Source organism: Oenanthe melanoleuca, chromosome 4 (assembly GCF_029582105.1).
Source record: "Oenanthe melanoleuca isolate GR-GAL-2019-014 chromosome 4, OMel1.0, whole genome shotgun sequence".
NCBI lineage: Eukaryota > Metazoa > Chordata > Aves > Passeriformes > Muscicapidae > Oenanthe > Oenanthe melanoleuca.
Window position 1 is genome coordinate 55,482,378 of NC_079337.1, and position 22,118 is coordinate 55,504,495.

Sequence of the window (22,118 nt, forward strand, 5' to 3'; positions counted from 1 at the left end):
CTTTACCAATGGCTTATGGAATTCACGTCCTGCACGAGAGTGGATATTTGCCCAACAAAACTCACAGTAATACTGCAGGCAAGTGACATTGGCACAAAAGAAAGGAGCAAACTTCCCACCGCACCGCGCACCCTGGCACTCGTCACACATCTGGTCATCCAACACGTATGGCTTTACCTCCACCTGTTGGAGTGAAACAGAAACAATTCCTGTTAATACCTGATGCTACTTGAAGTTGTATGAAGGCATTCACTTTTCTCTGGTTTAAAAAAGAGCCTCAAAAAACAACTGAAGTCTGCAATCAGGAGTATTAATGCCTTTCTGTAACTGACCAGTTATTTCTTGTTATCACTTTTCACCTACAGACCCATCCATACTGCACAACACTTCAAGGCAGATCTTTAGAAGAACACTGTGCATGTAATAAATAACAGCTACATCAGAAACCTCCCCTAATTTATCCTGGGAGAGTGGTTTTTTGCAAACTGTATTATGGATGCATGGGTAAAAGAAAACCAAACCACTCAGAAGGTCTCCCAACTGGATGTCAACATAACAATTAATTCCACATGGTTTAGCAAAAAAACCCCTGAACATATGAGACTACCCTTTAACACAGATTTTTTTTAAGAAGTGTGTCTCTGCATGTACTACATTTGTGTGCAAATTAAAAATACTTTCTGCAAGCTGTAATGCAGATCTTTTAGCAGAGTTGTTCACCATAAATTCACTCCCTGTTTTTAAAATATGGTCAAATTTGGCCCTACCAATTTTGGTAATATATTATTTTCTCTTTCTGTGGCTTTGAGCTGTACAGGAATTTGTATTCAATGCAATTCTGAAAATATTTTTTTTAAAGACCATTTTGCAAGTCCACAGACAGCTACAAACACCTGTCTCCCACAGCTTCTTTCTCCCAAACTCATCTGACTGCGAGAATGGAAAAGTGGCAGGAGTCCAGTGGTAAATATGCATTATGTCTTTGCATAACTGTACTGCTACAGACTGCAATCAGACAGGAAGAAGCACTTCATAATAAAACACAAAATGAGTTGACGCAGTCATTAAGGAATGTATTGTTGTATTCCACATTTTCCTCACTGCTGCATGAGATTTTTTTCCTTAGATACTAATACCTCAGAAGATTGCTACATATAGATATTGATTGTATGCTCTATACTCAGATAGAATATGCCTGCAATATTAAGTATTTTAAAATACTTTTTTTCAATGTATCTCCTCCAAAGGAAAAAATTTACATGTCCATCTCCCCACCCTGAAGTTTTACAGCTGAATAGGCTTCATGTTCTTAGCTTCAGAAATAGAGGCCATCCTAGAAATGTCAGAGAATGCTTCTCCCAGTAATCTATATTCAGTACGAGCTCTACTTCTTATTTCACTACAATGACCTGCCTTATCACCAATTACACTCAAACTTTCCAATAAACAGGTACCTTATGTAGCAACTGTGTTCGTGGCTCAGAATTACTGAAAGCATGAAGCAGCATTTATTTCAAGCTTCAGTGCACTAATGCACCAAGGTATGAAGATGATTTCAAAAATATTAGAGAAACACTTTGGGGAATGAAATATTACACAACGTGGATGCAGACTGTTGGCATATGAAAGTTAACACTATTCTAATGAATTGTTTGGAGTTGAAACTCCAAAGAAATGTTTGTTGCTGAGCTTTCACACATGATAAAACAGGGTGAGGAGCACTTTGCTAAAGAAAAACATCTGCTAGAGAAACTAAATATATCTGCACATCAAAAGAAGTGGAGAGGAGCTACAGAGAACTTAGTTAAGGAAGAAGTTAAAATCACAGACAATGTTTGTCAAGTGACTCTGGCACTAAGATTCCCAATTAAGGTAGAAAAAGGTATGTGCAAAAAAATGCTATAAATACTTTGAACAGAAGTTCAGAAGAAAAAACAGGTGAACTGCAAAATTTAGCAAATGAAAAAGACTTCTACACTGACCAGACAAAACTGGTTATGAAAAGAATGTGAAAGGACAGCAGACCTACAGAAACTGGATATAACTGGTATGGAAAGGCAATGCTGAGGTAAAGGGCAGAACAGGCTCTGCCTCGAGGACTTCAGTGAGATACAGACTGTATTACCTTCCTGGCCAAAACACCTCAGGTGAAGGCAGTACCCAAAGTAGGACTATCTTCTTCATTTACAAAACTCGTGGTTTACAGATTTATACTCACTCTTTGCTCATGTATAAATCAGCAGTAATACTGATTTCAGAATCTTTTCAGAGCCTGAAAGGCATTAGAGTAAAAACTCCATGGAAGAAAAAAAACTATTTCTGAAAATAGCCTTTTTCATACTTTCAGCTAAGATTCAGGATGTTTCCTAAAATGATGCTCTTCTCTATGACTCCTCAGTAATGCAAATAACTGGTTGATAATAAATATATGAAATTATATAAATAAGGATTGACATTATAGTTTAATTAAAGAGGATGATTTAAAAAATATAGATTCAGATAAACAAATAAGTTCATAAACCCTGCCCATCATGGGACTTAAAGACAAGTTTATTAGAACAGTTAAGATTTGGCACTGCTGTATTTTGCCAGTGACACACTTCCGGAGTAGCACACATTTTTTAAAATAAGAAAAAATTAGGATGGTAATAAAATGTGGAAATTCCAATTTTAAGAGTCAAGAAATTAATTTTTCAGATATTAGAAAAGCAACACTAAAGAAAGAACATAAACTATATCAAAAAAGAAACTTTTAGAATTCAAATATATAAAGAGGAAAAAACCTCCATCTTCCTGCCTTTCCCCTTCAACCTTTCCAGCCCATGAACAGCTGTCTCCAGATAGTAACTATGATTGGTGGGGGTTGTTTGGATTGTTTTGGTACTTGTTTGTGGGGTTTTTTGGTTGCTTTTTTTCTTTTGGTAATTTGTAATTGAAGAAATCATTGCATACTGTTTTTATAAATTGAATTTATAAGGATGTAAGTCAAATACTGTGCTTCTCAGATCCAGAATTAGGGGTAGATTTTGTGTTGGTTTTTCTTTTCCCCCAAGCTCCAAGAAGCCTGCAGTCCATCCCACCTTAAGAATTGCAGTGTTCCATCACCCATTAACAATCTACATCCTTTTCTCTGCAAACAGCAGGCACTGCCATTTCAGATGCTTGCCTGGCACCCAAAGAGCCCTTAAGATCTCTGGTGACCTATCATAAAAAATCCACAAAACAGCAAAACAACGTATGTGCAACTGCAGCTTTCAAAGTCAGGATCATGCCTTCTCTTACAAGATGGCACTGCCAATCCACCATGCACCTCTTCTACTGCAAAGGGCAAGCTCCCATGGGAAGAAGAAGGCCAAGATAAAAGTTTCCTATGGCTTACAAGGTAAAAGTCCATGATACCCACTTTTGAGAGAGACATGATTTGGATTGGACTCAACTGCCCATGTCTCAGTTTCCAAATCAGGTGACTTCACAGACAAATGCCCTTCAGACAGTTCCTGAAAGAAACTCAACGCCCAATTCTGAAGCTAAATGACCCATTTAGCATTTCTTTATAGAGGAAATTCTAGATTCTGGTCCTTGCTCCCATTTTGTCCAAATATTTAAATGCAAGATGATTTCCCCTCACCCAATCCCAGTATCAAGGCCATTTTTCTGTTATGTAAGTTTCCAAAAATCAGTTGTAAGTCAACGACAGTGGCAAGTCACAAGGATAGCAATCCCACGACCAAACTGTAGCCATCATATTGAAGCCTAGATGACTACCCACATCCACACCCACTCATCCTCTGGGAAGGACCATGCTTGGGGATTTTAGCTCATAAGGCAAGTGGTACTTGAGACACACACATAAAGCTGAATTACTCTGCCTATTTGAAAGAAGAGAAGCATGCTGCCTCCCTAGAGCACACTTGTGTTCACTGTACTACTTTCTTTTCCCCGTGTCTTTGATCTGTAGAGGAGACTGGACCTTGAACTACTTTCCTTACTCAACCCTTCTTCCCGTAAGACCTTAGCTGTTTTTTTTTTTAAAGAACACTTATTAATGGCAGACTATCTTTGCAGCTCTTGACATCAAAACTAGTGACCCTTAAAATTGACATAATTTGGTTGCCAGTTTTCTTTGCAATTCTTATATTTCTAATTAGGAGTCATGAAGTTCACTAGACTTCTTAATATAAGTTAGTTTTACTTTTCCTAGGAATAAGCATATGTAGAAAATAGAAATATGCATTGGTAAGTATTAAGAAGACTTTTTCAAACAGAAAAAATAAGACCTTTTGTATTTTAGGTTGAGCCTGACCAACTTTCTGAGCACTGAAAATGATGGCTGAAATTAAGAGCAGTTGTAAGTATCAAGCTAATGAATACTAGAATTTCTTATGAATGACAGTGGAATTATCACTATTTCACTATTCACTATTTCACTATTATCACAAATACTATATCAGTATTTGTTTTCATTAGAACATGGGAAAGAAAGAGATTTTCAAGCCCTTTGCCCATATACAACAAAACCAGGAACTCCAGAATGGGAAGAACATATGGTCCAACATATGTCAAAGGAACAAACTGCTGCTCTGTGGAAACATGTTGTTCGTTTGGAGGCATTCAGGCATACTTCTGAAAGCAGTGGAGTTACATGAATGCTAAAAAAATGCAGAAGCTGACTTGAGAGCAAATCACTCGCAATGCTACCACACCCTGAGAAGTTTCTTTACAGAGGAAAACTGTTTTTACATTTCTGTGTAACTTACTCGCTTATCAATATCGCCATGCTGAAGTTGAACAAACCGAGCACTGATGGCAGCAATGTAACTCTGCTGATTGGAAAAAGCAACACGTCCAGCACCTTTTGGGTATTTCAGCTCAGGGTCAGTGTCAATTCCTGCATAACAAACTCCCCCATAGAGACGGTCCATGATCATAGCCAATTCCACTAGGAAGAAACAAAACAGCATTTATTCAAACTATTCTTACACTACAAACTTAGTACACTCATGTCTGAAAATATCAGAAAGGTAAATTTTAATTATTAATTTTGCAAGAGGCAATGGAACACTAACAACAAGATTAAAAATATTAAAGAAATAATATTAAATAAGTTATTGATTATTCAGCAGACAGATCTTTCACACTGTGAGTACATACATCCAAGGAACAATGGAATTGTATGTTCTTGATAACCTGGAACTGGAATTCCAGGGCAGTTTTCTTCAGAGGATTACAGCAAAGGAGTTTTTGGGCAGGCACTGGAATGTAAGCTGTATAAAATAGATCCTCATGCCACAAATTCCTTGATACATGTTCTCTGGCTGTCCTAAGGCTCTACTGAATTTTAAGATGTAGTAAGCATCTTTACATCAGCCATACAGAACTTGATTGTCACTACAGTGCTATACTTACCATAGATACTGAAGTTCAGAGAAACAAAAATTTCAAATTTTACAGATCAAGTACCTTGGCAATCCTCTAACTGCCAGATTATACTGAATTAAGTTGCAATTCACTGGGGTGGAAAACTGGTTTTTCAGAATTAGTATCCTCTGTATTAGGATATAGAGGTGTCAGCAGTCCTTGATGTTCAGTAACTGTTTGAAGAGTATCTTTAAGTTTTACTGCTTTTTTGAAGTCATTATTCTTATTTCACAATGCCATAAAAGTTTCATTTTCACATATACAGGGCATTTGCGAGCTGAGCATAAGAATGCATCCAATAAATTTATCACATACATTCAGCACAGTAATATGGAGCACTGGACTGAATTTAAAGCAAAATTTATCTGTGGTTGGAACATACTGTGTTTATCCTTATTTACAGAGTTTATATTACAGTCAAAAGTAGAGTCTTAAAAGTAAAATACCAAAAAAAGCTTGAGCACTGCAGGTCCAAGATAGAAAAATTCAAGATCCTTTGTACCCCAAATTTTCACTACTGCTTCTCAGTTTTCTTACATGTTTCATTGAAAAGCTCATCTTCCTCTAAGAATAAAATTCATTACTAATGAAAGACTAATGAAATCCAGAAGTCATTGTAATAATGAAGGGGATTTGAACCACTGTATGGTATGCCTCTACTTCCAGCATTCACTGCAACCTACTTACTAGAAAGTCACTTACAACATTGTAAAAGGCTACTGCAGCCAATCTGAAAAAGCAGACTGTCCCAGCTGTACATCAACCATTCTGCAGCTTCAGAAACATTTATTTTTTCCTTCACGCCTCTGGCAAGAGTCTAGAAAGAGTCCTGCAATCTCATATCATGTTGTACCATAAACATTGTGCTAGCTCTCTGAATTTGATCCTTTTTCCTCTATGCCTACTTGCTCAAGTACTCAATCACCTGTGTTTGTGTGTGTAATCTGACAGCAGCAGAAGAGTAGCTAATGTACAATGACAAGTAGGTACAAATACCATTCCACAGCCATGGAGCAGGGCAGAGATGTTCCCACAGCATTATTTTAAAAACAAACTCTTTGTTTTATGCCTCTTGTGACATAGCCAATGCTACAGCTATAGACAGGTAACACTTTCCAGTAAATCTCAATGATGAACTGTAATTTATGTCCAAAACCAGACAATAGAGAAATTTAAGAATACATGAACATTGTACTGTGCTTAAAACTACCAAGACTGTTCAATTTATATACACCTGAATCTGTCCATACATAACTACAAAAAATTATGCACAATAAAAATTATTTCTAGTAATTTCTTACTTTAAAAAATTGCCACATATTCTACTCACCAGCTCTTAACGGTCTAGGGACTCCTCCAACAAAAATTGTTTTCCGAGGATCAAGTGGCTGTGAACCATCCATCACAAAGTCACTATCACTTAGATTCCAGGGACGGATCTGAACCTATTAAATTGGGAAAGTAAACAGTATCCTACTTTATGTTTCACTACAACGTGGAAATACTTTCATCAGCCTATATAAATTGTCAGTCATAACCTCATTACCATAGCATGTCTAGGTGCTTTGTGTTAATCCTACTAATTCAAAATACTACAATTTTAAAATAATCCAAGCACTCCAGATGTTGAGCTCTGCCAACAGTAGTTTACTTTTGATTTTTTTCATCTCCATAATTTCCAGTGCTGCTTTAGACAGATGGCAGCCATAGCCTGCAGGCCATTGACTGTGTACTTACTGGCTTGTCCTTGATAGTGGGGCTGGAAACACACAGATAGAGCTTTCCATCTTCTTCAATGCAGGCATCAATCAGGGCCTGAACAGAACTCTCTTCTTGGAACAGGAGGAATGCATAACCTGGGAAAAAACCCAAACCAATTGATATATTTTCTCCTATCTTTATTTTACAGAAGCATCTTTGCCACTTATTTTTCCATACAGAAGTAAAAGAAAGTCAAACCAATTATTTGATATTAGTCATCTTCTTTATATAAGAATATATGTACTATATATGTACTATGTTACCATAATTAACAGAACTTCCATCTGCACAATAATTGTCAGAAGAAAGTAATAACCAAATAAAAGCAAACATGTCTGCTCTATCATGCACTGTAAGTCTGGGCTAAACACCATTTGTTTGCTGCAATGGACATTACACAATGAAAATCCGACTTGGCACAAAGGACTAATCTCTGTTCTGGAGATTAGACCAAAGTATTTTATTATGTAAGCGACCCAGCAAACCTTTCAAACATTATAAAAAAAAAAATAAAAATTAAAATGCGTATTTAATGCTACATAAAACCAAATTGTCAGGCAAGCAAAGAACCTGACACATTACTTTCACAGTTACAGTAGGAGATACACTGAATTTGTTACTTTACAAATAACCCAATAACATAATTTGGGTTGTATACTAAAACAAACTTTAAAGGGACCGTAACTCATATTTCTTTCTGAGATTACTACCAAGTTTAGAATTTTCACACAAAGTGGTCTCTTATGACTTTGACAGAGAAGTATATGCTGCCCAGAGTGGGCTTGGGAAAAGGGAACATGGAGGCCCTACCAAGGTCTTTTGGAAATCTTGTATTTCTGAGAGAAGCTAATTAACCACTAGCCACTTATTGAAAACAGACACTGTAGGTCATCAAGGTAAAGGTGGTAGGGTGCATCTTGAAGACCATTAAAGAATCAGTGCATTAACACTGTAAGATTTAAGAAACAAATGCACAACTAATTTTAGATATGTGGGAACAAGAACAGGATTTTAAGAAAAAGCTGTAAGGTCTATACAGGTCTTTCTAATAGGTGGTACCTTATTTCTTACCCCTCATACCACAGTGCATCACAGCTACATAGAAGGTACACATGACAGGATTTTATGTATTCTGTATTTTTATGTAAATCTTATTTAGTTTCATAACAAGTATGTCATAGGGAATCTTTGGACTATTTTCTTGTAAAGTCTATTCTTCACTGCCGAACTGTAATTTTTTAATGATGACATGTTTAACTTAAGCTTAACCAGTAATAATTTAGATTCAAAATCTGTTTTAATGGGGATATATTTCACTGTTTATCATAGAATTTAAAATACACGTATTACCTATGCAAAACTCGGTGCATGAGTGCCAACTGGCATGGGAGATATAAGCTCCAGGTAACTGTCCTTACTAGGTCAGAAGCCAGGCACACACATTCCAGTTTGAAGGGAGAGCTCAGTACAAGAATGATGGGAGTGAAAAAACTTGATCAATCAATGGGAGGGTTAATTGCACATGATACTGTCTAAAGAATCAGACATACAAAGATTCTCCAGATACTCATTTTTCATCAGTTATTCTCCTAAAGCAGCTCAAAGGTACTGCCATATAGCTCCTGACACAGAAGGCTGGTGAGTGCCCCCATATAATCTACCACTTCTATGTCTGCAGCAACTTGCAAAAAGATAGAAAATTAAAGAACAAGAACTCAGTGAGTGATAAGGATTATTACAGATTTCACAGAATATTCTGAGTTGGATGGGACACACAAAGATCACTGAGTCCATCTCAAGTGAATGGCCCATATAGGAATTGAATCCACAACTTGGATTGTAATTAGGACCATGCTCTAAACAACTGAGCTAATCTCAGGGTCACTTCATACTACCACTCCTGATATGGAAAGGAAAGCAACAGAAAAGCCATACATTACTACTGTCTTCTCAACCTCATATAAAAAACATGTACTCATGTCTTGGTTTATCCCATTTAATTAAAAGCTTCAGAAAGCCTTGTGTCATGAGCTCAGCTGTACTTCTTCCCTCTGAAGAAAGTTAGAGTATAGCTTGTACCATCAAACTGGTCTCTCTGTAGTTTTGTTTCACAGCTCTAGACCTTCAATGATTTACAATGCTCACTTAAGAGATGGATTTTTGAGCACTGGAACAGAAATCCCATTGGGTAGGTTTGAAAAGCCCAGATGTTTGTCGAGTACTACCAAATTAAAACTTTTCACTTGTTGGTATTCGTTATATAAAGGACAAATCAAAAGCAAAACATTCTAGACTAGATTCATGCTAACATGATTTTCTTAGCAAGGAACAAAGTCTTTATTTCACAGTAATAAGGAAGGTTACCAGAGGGAAAAAAGATGCTTCTTGTTATGCATATTCTGTGTAGAAATCAGAGAGCAGCTTTAAGCTTTATAAACCTCCAGCTAATTCCAGTCACTAATGGTTTAGAGGAGGGGTCAAGAAAATCAGTACAAGCCAGCATGGCACTGCCCACGTAGTGACATGCCAATGACTGCAGAGGTATTTTGTGCTGGGGCTGGTTCCTCCACTGTCCTGACAGACTCTCCACAGTGGACACTAAATGGTCTCAGTATAGTGCAATTCTTGTCCAGAGAATGCTGCACCTTAACTTAAATCAGAAAAAATCAGTCCATGCTGCAGGTTAATACAGACAATGGATCTACATAAGCCATCTCTCAGTTTTTCATTTAGTAATCTTTGATGGACAATAAACTCTAAAACACATGTGAAGTGAAAAAATGTGGTACTGGACTATATCTGTGAGACCTATGTATCTAGTCTCTTAGATATCCTCATTCTGTGTAAATGAATCAAGCTCAAGGTATTTATGTTACAGTGACCAGAATTGCCCTCTATACTTCTCTGGCTGCTCTGGCCAGATTCACATTGATTAAAGGAAGCTTAGACACTAATCACACATGAAGACACTTACAGTTACTTGCCTGAATCCTGAGTTTGATCCTATTCAGTGAGATCAAATTAGCTGGGAACAAGTTCAACAGGACTTGCATGGACCTGCGGTTTTGCTTCTGAAACTAGAACATTTCCAACCTGAGTTTTTCAGCTAGTCAGCTCTGAGTTAGCAACTGAGAACCTTGAAGAGAAAAGCTACTGCACAACGGTTGATACAAGACAGCAGAAAGAACCAGTTAGAAAAGGCTGGGGACACTGTCCTGTTTGAATCAGATTATCCTCTGAGACAGAGTATAAATAGTACAGAGGACACAAACAACTGGACATATTTTGGAAGGTAGTTTTAGAATTTCCATATACTCATGGCATCATTTTTTGGAGAACTTCATTATCATAAGGAGGAGTCCTCAACCTGGAAAGTTACTTTGGACATGTGTATTGTTTCATAAAAAAGTGTATTTGCCAACTACGTAATAACATGAGTTATGATAAACAGTGGCAAGTCAAAAAGGAAGGAATTCTACATTACAGTTGGCAGATCACTGTTACAGACTTTGTACTTTGAGCTCAACAGAAAGTTTTTTTTTCAGAACAGAGCTTCCTTGTAAGATCAGTGTAAAGTTGTAAAAATTCCTGTTACATTTCAATCTAATTTTGTGGCAAACCAACACAAAATGTAATTAGTTAAGAACAAGTAGTTGGTGTTTCTCAGGAGGCAGCCAGCCTTGATGGATCAAGACACTTTCTGAATTTCTTTCAGCAAGGAAACACTTATTATGAACTTGGCCTTCCCTCAGGACCTTCTGTAAGCAGAGAGCTTGGAAGGAAGCACAGCCTGAAAAACTGAACAGTAAAAAAAACAACCAACAGGCTGCATCTCTTCACCACAGAGAAGACTTACATGAATGAGTCCAGAACAGCCTAATTCTAAGATGTCTTTGGAAAGCAATACTATGGCAAATCTCTAATGAAACTGAACAAAGAAAAATATAGATACTGAATTAATTTCATGCAGAGTGACAATTTAGAAAATGGAAATTGAAAATAATAAAAACATTAATTCCCTGAACTTATATAGTATATATTTCTCAACTGGTAATTACTGATTGATCTCAAAGGTTTATTTTGCCTATCCTTAGCCATTTCAGACATCTTATTGATATATGTATACATGTTTCTTGTCTGTCCACACAAGTAATACTAATGAAAGACAATTTTTAATGGAATTCTTCTACAAAAAAATCATGGGTCATATGTACTGCATTGAACAAAAGAGAGATATGCACAGTAACACTCAGCAGTTGTATATTTCCAGAGTATTTACAAAGAGAAAGCTACACTGTATTCTAAATGTGTTAGGTTACATACAAAAAATACTGAGTAATGCAGCAAAATGAAAATTAGGCTGAAGTGTTAAGACAGAAGAACAGTAAATGCTTTTATTTTTCAAGTAAGGATCAATCATAGTAAATCAACTTAGCACTTAGATTGCAAATCTAAGATCAACACACTCAAGTTCTTCTTTTCGTATTCTCTGCCTTTAAGAAGTTCTGCTTACTACATAGTTTGTTTTTTTTTCTTACTGCAGTAATTATAAACAACCCAACTATATCAAAAAGCTTTATCAAATAGGAAAGTCTGGAAATACATCCTTAAGATGCTCAGATGCTGAGATAGGACTATCTCCTTGGAAACTAATGCAAGAATACATTCCTTTCAGGTACGAATATATTACATCTTCTGTCTTCTATATATTCATCACAGACTGTGAGATGCATCTTCTTCAAAGAGTTCCTTGGGAATTTCTCTTAGTAATTTATGAAGAGAGATGCAGTCTTTAAGATAATCCAATTTAGCTTGACAGTAGCTTTGTGTGCTGGGCTGACAATCAAAAAAAGCCAGTCTCTTTGTTTGTTTTAGAATTTCCATGTAGCATTCATAAATGCTATTCAAATGCTTCAATTCCATTTCCCACTCTTTACAGGGCCCATCGGGGATAATGATCCTGTCTTTTCCCCAGCATAGATGCACAGATAAATAAAGAATCAGTTTACAAAAGAACTAAGCCTACATTTGTCACTTGCACAGAAGGAATGAATTACTGCATTCTCTACAAAATCAATAATCTCTGCATTGCTTTCATGTCTGGATCACACTTCTGCATTTATTTTATATGTAACATTACATACTGTACAGGTACAGGGATATCCTATGGTATTTAACTACTTAATCTACAGAGTGGTTCTTCCAAAATTTTGTAATTAATAGAAAAAAACTTAGTCTAACAGCAACACTAGAAATAGTTTTTTCAAAAAAAATCAATATTTAATCATTTATCAAAAAAGATTAGAGCTTCAACAGGAAGTTAACATCCTAAAAGTGAAAGATGCACAGAAAAATGTTATTATCTTGATCAGATAAGCAAGTGCATCTCTCTGCATCCTACCTTTAACTTCCTAGGAAAATATTTATCTAACATGTTATTTTAAAAAATTTGATCAAATTTCAGTTTGGAAACTAGACAGGAGTGCAAATACAGAACTCAGGATCAATGATGCGTGCAACTACAGTGTTGACCTAATCAAGCCCAGTAACAGAACAACAGATTTTAGACTCAGTATGTAAAGAAACCATACCTGGACCTGCACTGAAATAACAGATCTAACTGTTTACAGGGACTCTACATTATACCCTTTGGAAAAGATGAGACTTTCTCCCAGAGGAAGATTAGCACTCAGTGACAGGTCAAAACCTTCTAAATCTCTTACCTTTTGGTGGAAAATAGGACTTGCTCTCTGCTTTGTGAGGCCAGTCTACTACCAAGGGCCCAAATCGTCTGAAGCTGGCAGTAATTTCATCTAAAAACATGTACAATAGTTGTAATTCAAGTAAATTACATAACTCAATGAAAAACTACTATCAAGCAAAAAACCTTTTGTTTCTAGCAAAGGTTGACATTTCACAGGAAAAAAACCCCAGAACAATATTTACAAGTTTCTTATACAAAAAGCTTAAACAGATGCATCTTCTGAAGTGTCAATATTTACACAATGTATTTCTGGTGACTTTAATCTTACATTTGTTTTTTACTGATTAAAAACAGCAGCGTTTCAGAAGTTTCACATGGGCAACTAAAGCCATTCATGAAAACTTGTGTGCTACTTCCTAAATTCAGATCAGAATCTGGTTTGAATGGAATCAAATCAATTTACAGTTCAGCAATGCACAGTTCAAAGCTTTGTAAATATTTATACACCAAGTAACACCACAATTAACATGCTAGTGGTTTCCTATATATAGGAAATATATAAAGGATATCTGCCCTATAGCAGACGCTATGCATGTATCAGAAAGAGAAATTTGAAATTGTCTGTTTAGAGGTGCTTCCAACAATCATGAATACTCTTGTTGCAAGATCTACTATGCCCCTCGCACGACTTTATGAATTCTTCCTATCCCAGCCACATCTACATGTCTGTACTGAAAAAGCTTGGCCATGGGTTAAAAACACTCTAAACTGTATAAAGGCAGCAACTCAAACACAAGTATGCTCAGTTTCTTTCAGTCACACCCTGCCATCACCATATAAACAGGGAGGAAAGAAATAAAAGGTATTTCCATGTGTTTTTGTTCGGCATTTGTATTATAGGCAACTGTGCTGAAGTGTATAAAAAAATAAATCCCTTAGTAGATTATAGCAGAGCATCTCAATGAAAATGGAACCAAAATCTGGTCTTTCCATGTTTAAAAGTTAATTAAATGCAGCCAGCTTATTTGGTTTGCACGTTATTCTAGGATTACCATGAACCTCCTAAAGGGACCTCTATTTACATTAGCAAGTTAACATGCAATTTACATTTATCTGCACAGGAGAAACCTCATATTAAACAGCACAATTACTTCAAATCACCACTGGTGTTCAAAGCAATTTCAACTGCTTAACAATCTGAGTTTCTGTCGTACAGTCTCTGTTCAATGCATCAAGAGTGCTCTGCCACTTGACCTTGCTCTGCCTAAATTTCTTTATTTCTCAACAGGAATAACATTAACCTTTCTATATCACTGCTGAAATCTTCAGGTAATAGTAAAATAGAATATGAAATTAATTTACAAATGGAAATTTCCTATGAATACAGAATAAAGCACACACAGATAGAGGAGGGCTAAGATGTATTTGAAATATTGCAAGATAAACAGCAGCATGTGCTCCAGGGATTACATGCAACTCTAATCTGCAAGTGCAGAATCAGAAACAACTGCACCATCCCAAAACCAAAAGAGATGATACCAAGCTCAACACACCCATCAATTACATAAAGAACACATAGTTACAGCCTTTTGCACATCACTTTACTGAGTGGCTTATTTTCACTACTCAAGTCAGGTTTTTCATGACATTTTTTTGTCTCTCCCTCCAAACTTAGCCTGCTTGGTTTTCAGGCAGCTCACCTTCATCAATATCCGGTGGAAGACCTCCAACGAACACTTTCCGAGAAAAACGCTCAATCCGCTCTCCGTTCTGATGAGCTGAGTAGCAGGTGGGGGAGTTCAGGACTCCAACCTGATCACTGTGACCATCATCCAGCAAGCCATCATCTATTGGGAAGAGGGAAGAACGGCCTTAAAAAGAAAAGATGATAATGTACATTAAAACAATTTTGTGGTAGTATGTGGTTATGTAATGTTAGGGAATGGGGGAATAGCAGTCTGGAGAGTCAAAATGCATATACTGAGATATTAGAAAAGTTGACATTAGTTTACAGAAAAATTAAGAGAATGAAAAAATGAAATTTCAAGAATGCAAGATGAAGTGTAATACTTCATATTGCACCATATGGTAGTTGCTCTGCTGCAACCAGTTGAAAAGAGGTAATTTTGTTTTAATTAAATGGTCTTATTTATGAAAAGAAAACATTACAGATTGCTTAAGTGAATTCTGTTAGTCTGCCTTTGGTTTTACTTCAATTTAAACTGATAACTTCCTCCACCTGAATGACTACAGTGTGTCTAAAACCCTTAAATTTTATTGGAACACTGACACACAAACATCACGATCACAAGAATTTCAAACATGTATTTCTAAACGTATTGGATGCAGATAACATAAGAATATATTCAAATTTCAAGAAAGTAAAAGAGAATTTTAGTAAATGTGCAAAATGCAACACTTGAAAAATGAGTCACAATACTGATTTATCCTTCTCACTCTCAATTTACCACACTTCTGGAGGGAAGTCTTGTGGTGGTTGCTAACATGCAGTAAATCTGCAGTGAGTTTACTTATATCCTGAAAAGCAATGTAAAATCTGAGAAGTTCACAGGATGGCTTTGCAAATGCAATCTGACCCTAACAGACACTTAGAGGGCAGAGGGAAGTGAAAATACAGTAATTCTGTCCCACGTATTTCTTCCCTATTTAATATTTAAAAATTTTATAGAACTCCAAACAAAAAAAAATCGGAAGGACAGGATATTTATCTTGGCATATTCAATCTTTTATTGCTTTAGTCAGCAACACTTAAGATTAATGACAGTTTCAAATTCAGAAGTCAGTCTTTTAACAGCGAAAATAATGAAAGAAAGGATCTGTGAAGCAAAACATACAGTCCACATCACCATTTCTTCTGAAATGCCATTTTTCCTGTTTACCACTCATTTAAAAAATAATTATTAATTAATTCAACTGCTTTCCCAAATGAAGCAAGAAAGCCAGACCAAAAAAAAACCTAGCATACTTTTGGGAAGCAAGCTAGCTTTTTGTCTTAAATAGACAACTTCTTCCAGATTCACCCACTGAAAACTGATAGGCAGGACCAGTAAGACCCTGACAGCTGAGTCTACAGTACCATGGCTGTGAGCAATACTGCAGTCTTTAATTCTCCCCACTCAGGGCAACATTACCAGTAAAGCCTGGTAGGAACACCAGCAGATCCAGTGCTGACCAGCTGGGGGTGAGAGCAATAGAAAGCCCTTCATTTCCAGAAGACCACCAAAGAATCAGGTGGTTAAAAGACAAGAGTGGAAAACAAACAGCAAATATTATGACCAATAACCTATGTTATGGTAATGCCTATTGACCCTGAAGTGATCTCAACAAAAAAACTGAATGAAAGCACAGGATGATACACAGCAACCAAATATCATGAAGTATCACAAGGAGCACAAAATTAAAAGCAGGACTGCAGGATTGTACCAAGCAAAGACTGTTAACTATATCATTTTTATGGTGGCATATCTTCAGCAGGCGAAGATGGAGAGGAGTACAGCAAATGCAGAAAGCTGTAGTAAGCTCCTCCTTTCCATTAGCATTGGTGATAGACATGTTTGAGAACGACTAGTGGGGAGCAAGAGATGCTTGGTCTCGTAAGGACACATTCAACAGGTCTACAATAGATAAGTGGAAGCACGTAGCTGGTGCTCAATGGGACAGAACGTGAGCAAGCAATAGACACAAAGCTAACATAGGTGGATGAAGCAGACAAGCAGATTCCTCTTGTATATCAACTATTTAGGTATGAGAGAAGACCAAATCTGTAAGATTCTAGCAGCTGTGTAATACAGATATGCATTTTAGTTATGAAGACAAGTAAGAATGATCAAATCTTCAAGATGTATATGAACAAGTAAGATTTGGTTGTGCAACCAAGAAAGTTGGACGCAACGAATTTCTAAAGTGAATGATGGAGAAGATGGAGCTGTTACTATAATGACAGTGACAGGAAAAAGTGCATAATGGAAGAATAAGACTCATATTGCAGAAAACTGCAGGAAACTGCAAAGTGGAAATTTTAAGACATTCCACTAATATAGGAGAGTTATTCTCAATATCTTAAATCTAAAATTACTGTAATTTAGCTTGATTTATAAGAAGTGCTTCTTAGACAATGAAACTTACAAAGTAGGCAAGTATATAATGGGGAAAAGAGTCATAGAATAACCCTCAGAATAATTTATTTTTACCCATAGACCCATGTTAAAATCGAAGAACAATGAGAATTGTTCTTTACAAATAAAACCAGCAGAACATGTTCTGAAATGATACCAGAGAGCTCAGTTTACTTTAATGTGGGTAAAAGTTTGTCAAAAGCACTGTAGCTCCTCTGAGAGCTAAAGGTGACATGAAGGGCAATGGATAAACACTTTCAGAGTAATATGGTCAGTATGACTCCTATTACTTTCCTCTCCATCTTCTTCACTTCTAACTGCCTCTCAGATAAAGAAAGCAAAAAGGTAATTTGCTTTTCCATTTCAATAGGCTTCCACATTTCTCCTGATGACTATGAATAAAAAGGTTAAGCCCTTCTAAAAGCTTATTTTTTTTGTTTTATGACAGTAAAAAATAAGCAGAATCTGGCAGGAATTGTGAAAATGATTGTACTCTTACATCCACTGGCCATAATCTACAACATCAACCCTCTCTAGATTATGGCTGCCAAGCACTAGGTTATGAACCAATGCAGAGCCCAAGACAGACACATGAACTGATGTGTATGTGGTGAATACCAGAGGCTACCAAAGATCTTGGTAGTTCATGCATGGTTTACATGGTCTTTATAACAATTTCAGGTCACATCCTGGCACAGTTAAAACAGTACAGCTTTTTCAAGGTTAGTGAGCACATACTGGTTTATACTATGAAGATCTGTTTACTACTTCTAAGAGCAGTCTACTAGATTTCTTGCTGATTTTATGAAAAGCGTTTAGCTTTTACTCTGTACACTGCCGCTTCTACAGAAGCAAAAGGAGATGAGTTAGAAGGACAACTAGCAAACTGTACACTTTTAAAGGGGGCAATGACTGCAAGCAGTAGACATTAGCATGAACTAAATCACGATTAGAACTGCAGATTTAACTGATTAAAGGATTTGCAATTCAGACTCTAAGAGAACAATGATCGTAACAATCCAGACTGTACTCCTCCTTCCCTCACACCCTCCATCTTCCCCAAACTATGGTAACATGCACATAAACAATTACAACCAATAATCTGGATTAATTAATCATAATGATCAGTAACAGATCAAAATTAATTGAACTGTAACAAACAGAAGTGAATTACCTCGTCTTCGCCCATAACTCCTCGCTGCATGCAAACAAAGGACAAATTGTAAAATATCAAATAACTGTATCATGCCCACAAATGAAAATATTTAAAATACAAAGAACCATGTGGGTAAGCAGTAAGTAAAAATCTGCATCTGTACTTGGTACTGACAATTGTAGATGAGAATGCAATAAAGTCTCACATAAATACCATACTATTTTACTATTAAATTGATGTTAGCACCAGCTATAAGAAAAATTCTTTCAAATATTTCAACGCCTTTAAATTTGATCTTTAATTCATGTTAATTATGGATGAATTAATTATGGGAACCTTGCAATTCATCCTCAAAATGTGGTTTGTATCTTACACAGGTGCCTAAATAACACACATAGGGTGCTGAAATTGCAAAGAGGAAAATACTACTGTAAAAAGCATGTAGCAAGTGTTATATTAATCACAGACACATCCTGGTCCACATGGAACAGTTTGTACAGTCCTTTGCAGTGACAATGCAAATGCTGTAAGCCGTGACCTTCCTTTTTCATGAAAAGACCTAGCAGAAAATTAACCGCAAGGTTTTGTTTGAAACAAAAGATGCCTTGTACTAGCAAACGAAATCAGGGCACAAGTCACAAGAAATAGCATTGTATCAAAAACACTGCACAAAGGCAAAGCAACAATTTCGCACAGACTGCAAGTAAATCCAAGATTTTCCTAACTTTTGAGTTTTGCAAGATTCTTAAAGAGATTGTGCTTGTAGTTCAGAAGACCATACTGATTGCTTCTCTGCCTGAAGGCTAAAAAACTAAAAATAGGCAGATTACTAATACAGAAACTATTAAGCTTTGTGCAATTTCTTAGTTACATTTCCACAAAGTATTTTCTGTTCCTGTTTAACAGGCTCAGTATCTGAGAAAAATTACTTTAATCATTACACAGTGGAGTTAAGTATCCAAATAGATGTTACTATTAACCATAAAATCATAGCAACATTTAGGAACAGACTGCTGTGTCTTAGAATTATTGTTTTGATTTTATGAGGCATCTATATATACAATTCTCCTAAAAGCCACTGCTGTTTTGGGCCACTGAAATACATATAGACTCATAAGACCACTGATTCATAAATGCTATTCATTGTTCCCTTCTCATATTATGAAATACAATGAAAAATAATTTCTGAAAGAGACCTGGTTATCTAACCAAGTGGAAACACTTTAATTTAGATTTTCAACATCAAAACAGAATCCATAAAACAGTGTATTCTTCTATGTGATCAGCTCTCTCACTAGGTGCTGGGGAGACTGATGCTGATCTCCAGAAATGTTTTCTCTCTGAAGCCAGGCCCTCAGAAGACATGCAGCTCTGTGTCAGTGTTGCAGCATGTGCAAATCTTCTCTGACTCCAGGCCAAAGTGACTCCCACACAGCATTAGCAGTAGCGTCACTAAGCCCTCGCCTAACCCCCACACACTGTTGTTTTGTTTTGTTTTTTTAATTCTATCCAAATAAAACTAGAGTAAGCATGGAAAATTCAAGTGCAGCTCATCCACAGCAATGTCTGCAGTGCTGTGTTCTCTCTCAAAGGATAGTAAAGTGATGCATACTAATATTCAGCTTTTGGCACAAGTGTCAGGATACTGCTTTGCTTTTCTTCTGCCCCTTTCAGCCTACCAAACCAGCTCAGCTATTTTCTTACATTTTCATAGTTAAGACAAGCAGATATGCAGAAAAATATTTTTTGTTACAGAACAACTGAAGTGTTCTTCTTTGTGCATTCAAAAAACAGGCAACAGTAATTTTAAAGAAAAACAAAAAAGAGTTATTAAAATGTTAAAAAAATCTCAATACAATAAATGTTAAAACAATAGATGGCACAGTATTTTAGGTACATGGGAATTACAATGATGTAACCAAAGTTACCTGCTTCTTGCTTCAGCAAAACAATGAAATCAGGGAAAACGGAAGAAAAACTGTACCTGATGTTGTCACATTGTTTACTTTACTTGTAGAGCAAACCTTCCTCCCTAAAATTTATCTGTCTTGCTTATTTAGACTGCAAACTAGTCTGGGCAAGGATTTAGTGCTACTTTGCATCTAAAAAAATGCAGAATTCCTGTATTTATTAAAATAACATGTATATAATGTTTTACACCTTGCAGAGCACGCATGCTTACAGAATGTGGCAGCTGTATAAATATAGTTAATTACAGGTTTACCTATACATCTAGATTATACAGATGTATTTAACATACACATAATCAGTGCATATGTTTATAGATAAATAATTGCAGGGAAGATAGCTCTTTTGGAAAAGGCCAGACACTGTAGGCAAATAATTGATTTACAGCAATAAAAAAGGAGAGATTAACTGGTCCAAATAAGTCATACAGAAATTTGTCTTTTAGTTTATAAAGTTGGATATTTTAATTAGCCAGTAACCTGGAAAGACTTCAAATGAGTGAGAATGCATGAAACACACTTTTATTCTAGAAAATACCAATTAGGCAACACGTACAAAAAGGATAACGATGCCCAGTAAAAATGAAATCCAGTAACACTGGAACCTTCCAAAATTAAAAATGATATATATGCCACAAAGATACTCCCTTTTAGCTAAAACCTTCTTCTTCTATATCCCTGAAGTTGCATACTAATACAGCTTACACCCATTAGAAAAAATTAAAATCTCCTTTCTGCAATGTAAATCAGCTTACAGATTTTAAGACAGAAGTAAATACATTTGTTGTGCATCCTTATCTAACAGCGAGACAATAGAACTGTACATTATGTGAGCAATGCTACCACAGAGCTACCAAATGCATGGTTTCATTTTATTCAGATACATATTTAAAATACATAACCAGAGAAAAAATATACACATACTGAAGTATAATGACTTCAATCAATGACTGAGCTGAATTAAAAATATTGTGTTGTGTAACAGGAAAAACTACCAGGCAAACTTCCTACAAAGATAACTACAAAGCTTATTGAAAGATAAAATAGTATCTGTCACTAACATTCTGACATAAAGATCAAATATTGACAGAGATGATGAAGCCTTTTTCATTAATAATTGTAATTTAAAGAAATCCATAAATAGTTACAGAAAATTTCCCAAGGGTCTAGACTAAAGGAGGCCTAATTCCCATTCTATTCTATTAGATTTGGGTGCCCAAATTCCATTTAGGTTTCTTTAGAAATAACACCTTCATAGATTTTAGGGCTGAAAGACATCATTAGGACCATTCAAGCTTGGCAAGCCTAAAAGATTACAGAAGTTCATCTAGCAATTCCTGTATCCAAAGTTTAGTAATTTCTGTTTGATGTAAAACAGCTTTCTTTAGAAGCACAATGAGTTATAGTATCTCTAAGAAGACTAACATGTCCTTGCTAAACTAATCAAATTGGAAATTATGCTTCAATAGCCATTGAAAAAATCCATGCATTAAAGCTATAGAAGGCAGGGGGAACCCCATAATGGGGAAAAACATCCTACATTCCAATAAATTTAACTCTTACACTATTACTTGCTCCAAAAATGTTCTCTCTAAGTTGACAAAGAGGCAGACAGGCATACCCATCCAAAGAATCTTTTTTTTTTTTACTTTTGAGAGGTAACAGTAATTAAAAATGCATTACTTTTTTTGCAGCTTAAGCTGACACAGATATATAATTACATATAATTTATTAAAACACATAAATCAAGTTTCCTTTAGTTCATTTCATAAATTTAAATAATGAAAACCGTAAATATTAATATTAGGTACAGTTCAGTAAGTACATTTTAAATGAGCTGGAAAAGACCTATCATTTAAGAAGAGGAAAAACTGCCTAAAAAAAAAAAAAAAGTTTTATCTAGAAGTGCTTAGTCTTAAAAGGGCTGCACAATTTCACCTTGGCTTGTGTTAGAACCTTTCTGGAATCTAGAGATA

General features: G+C 35.9%; 1 protein-coding gene across 4 annotated transcripts in view; it reads right to left on the minus strand.

The window, feature by feature from the left end:
- The window catches only part of CPEB2 (cytoplasmic polyadenylation element binding protein 2), a 51,180-nt gene that overhangs the window by 3,779 nt on the left and 25,283 nt on the right, over positions 1-22,118 (minus strand). For 2 of the 4 annotated variants that reach the window (XM_056490060.1, XM_056490056.1), the window contains 7 exons: positions 18,194-18,217; positions 14,584-14,754; positions 12,903-12,992; positions 7,156-7,274; positions 6,749-6,863; positions 4,758-4,939; positions 1-183 (listed from right to left, as the gene is read on the minus strand). The exon at positions 1-183 is cut by the window's left edge and continues 3,779 nt beyond it. In XM_056490060.1, coding sequence (XP_056346035.1) covers positions 1-183; positions 4,758-4,939; positions 6,749-6,863; positions 7,156-7,274; positions 12,903-12,992; positions 14,584-14,754; positions 18,194-18,217 — 884 coding nt within the window. The remainder of the gene's footprint in view (positions 184-4,757; positions 4,940-6,748; positions 6,864-7,155; positions 7,275-12,902; positions 12,993-14,583; positions 14,755-18,193; positions 18,218-22,118) is intronic. The other 2 variants (XM_056490058.1, XM_056490059.1) reach the window with 2 other exon arrangements.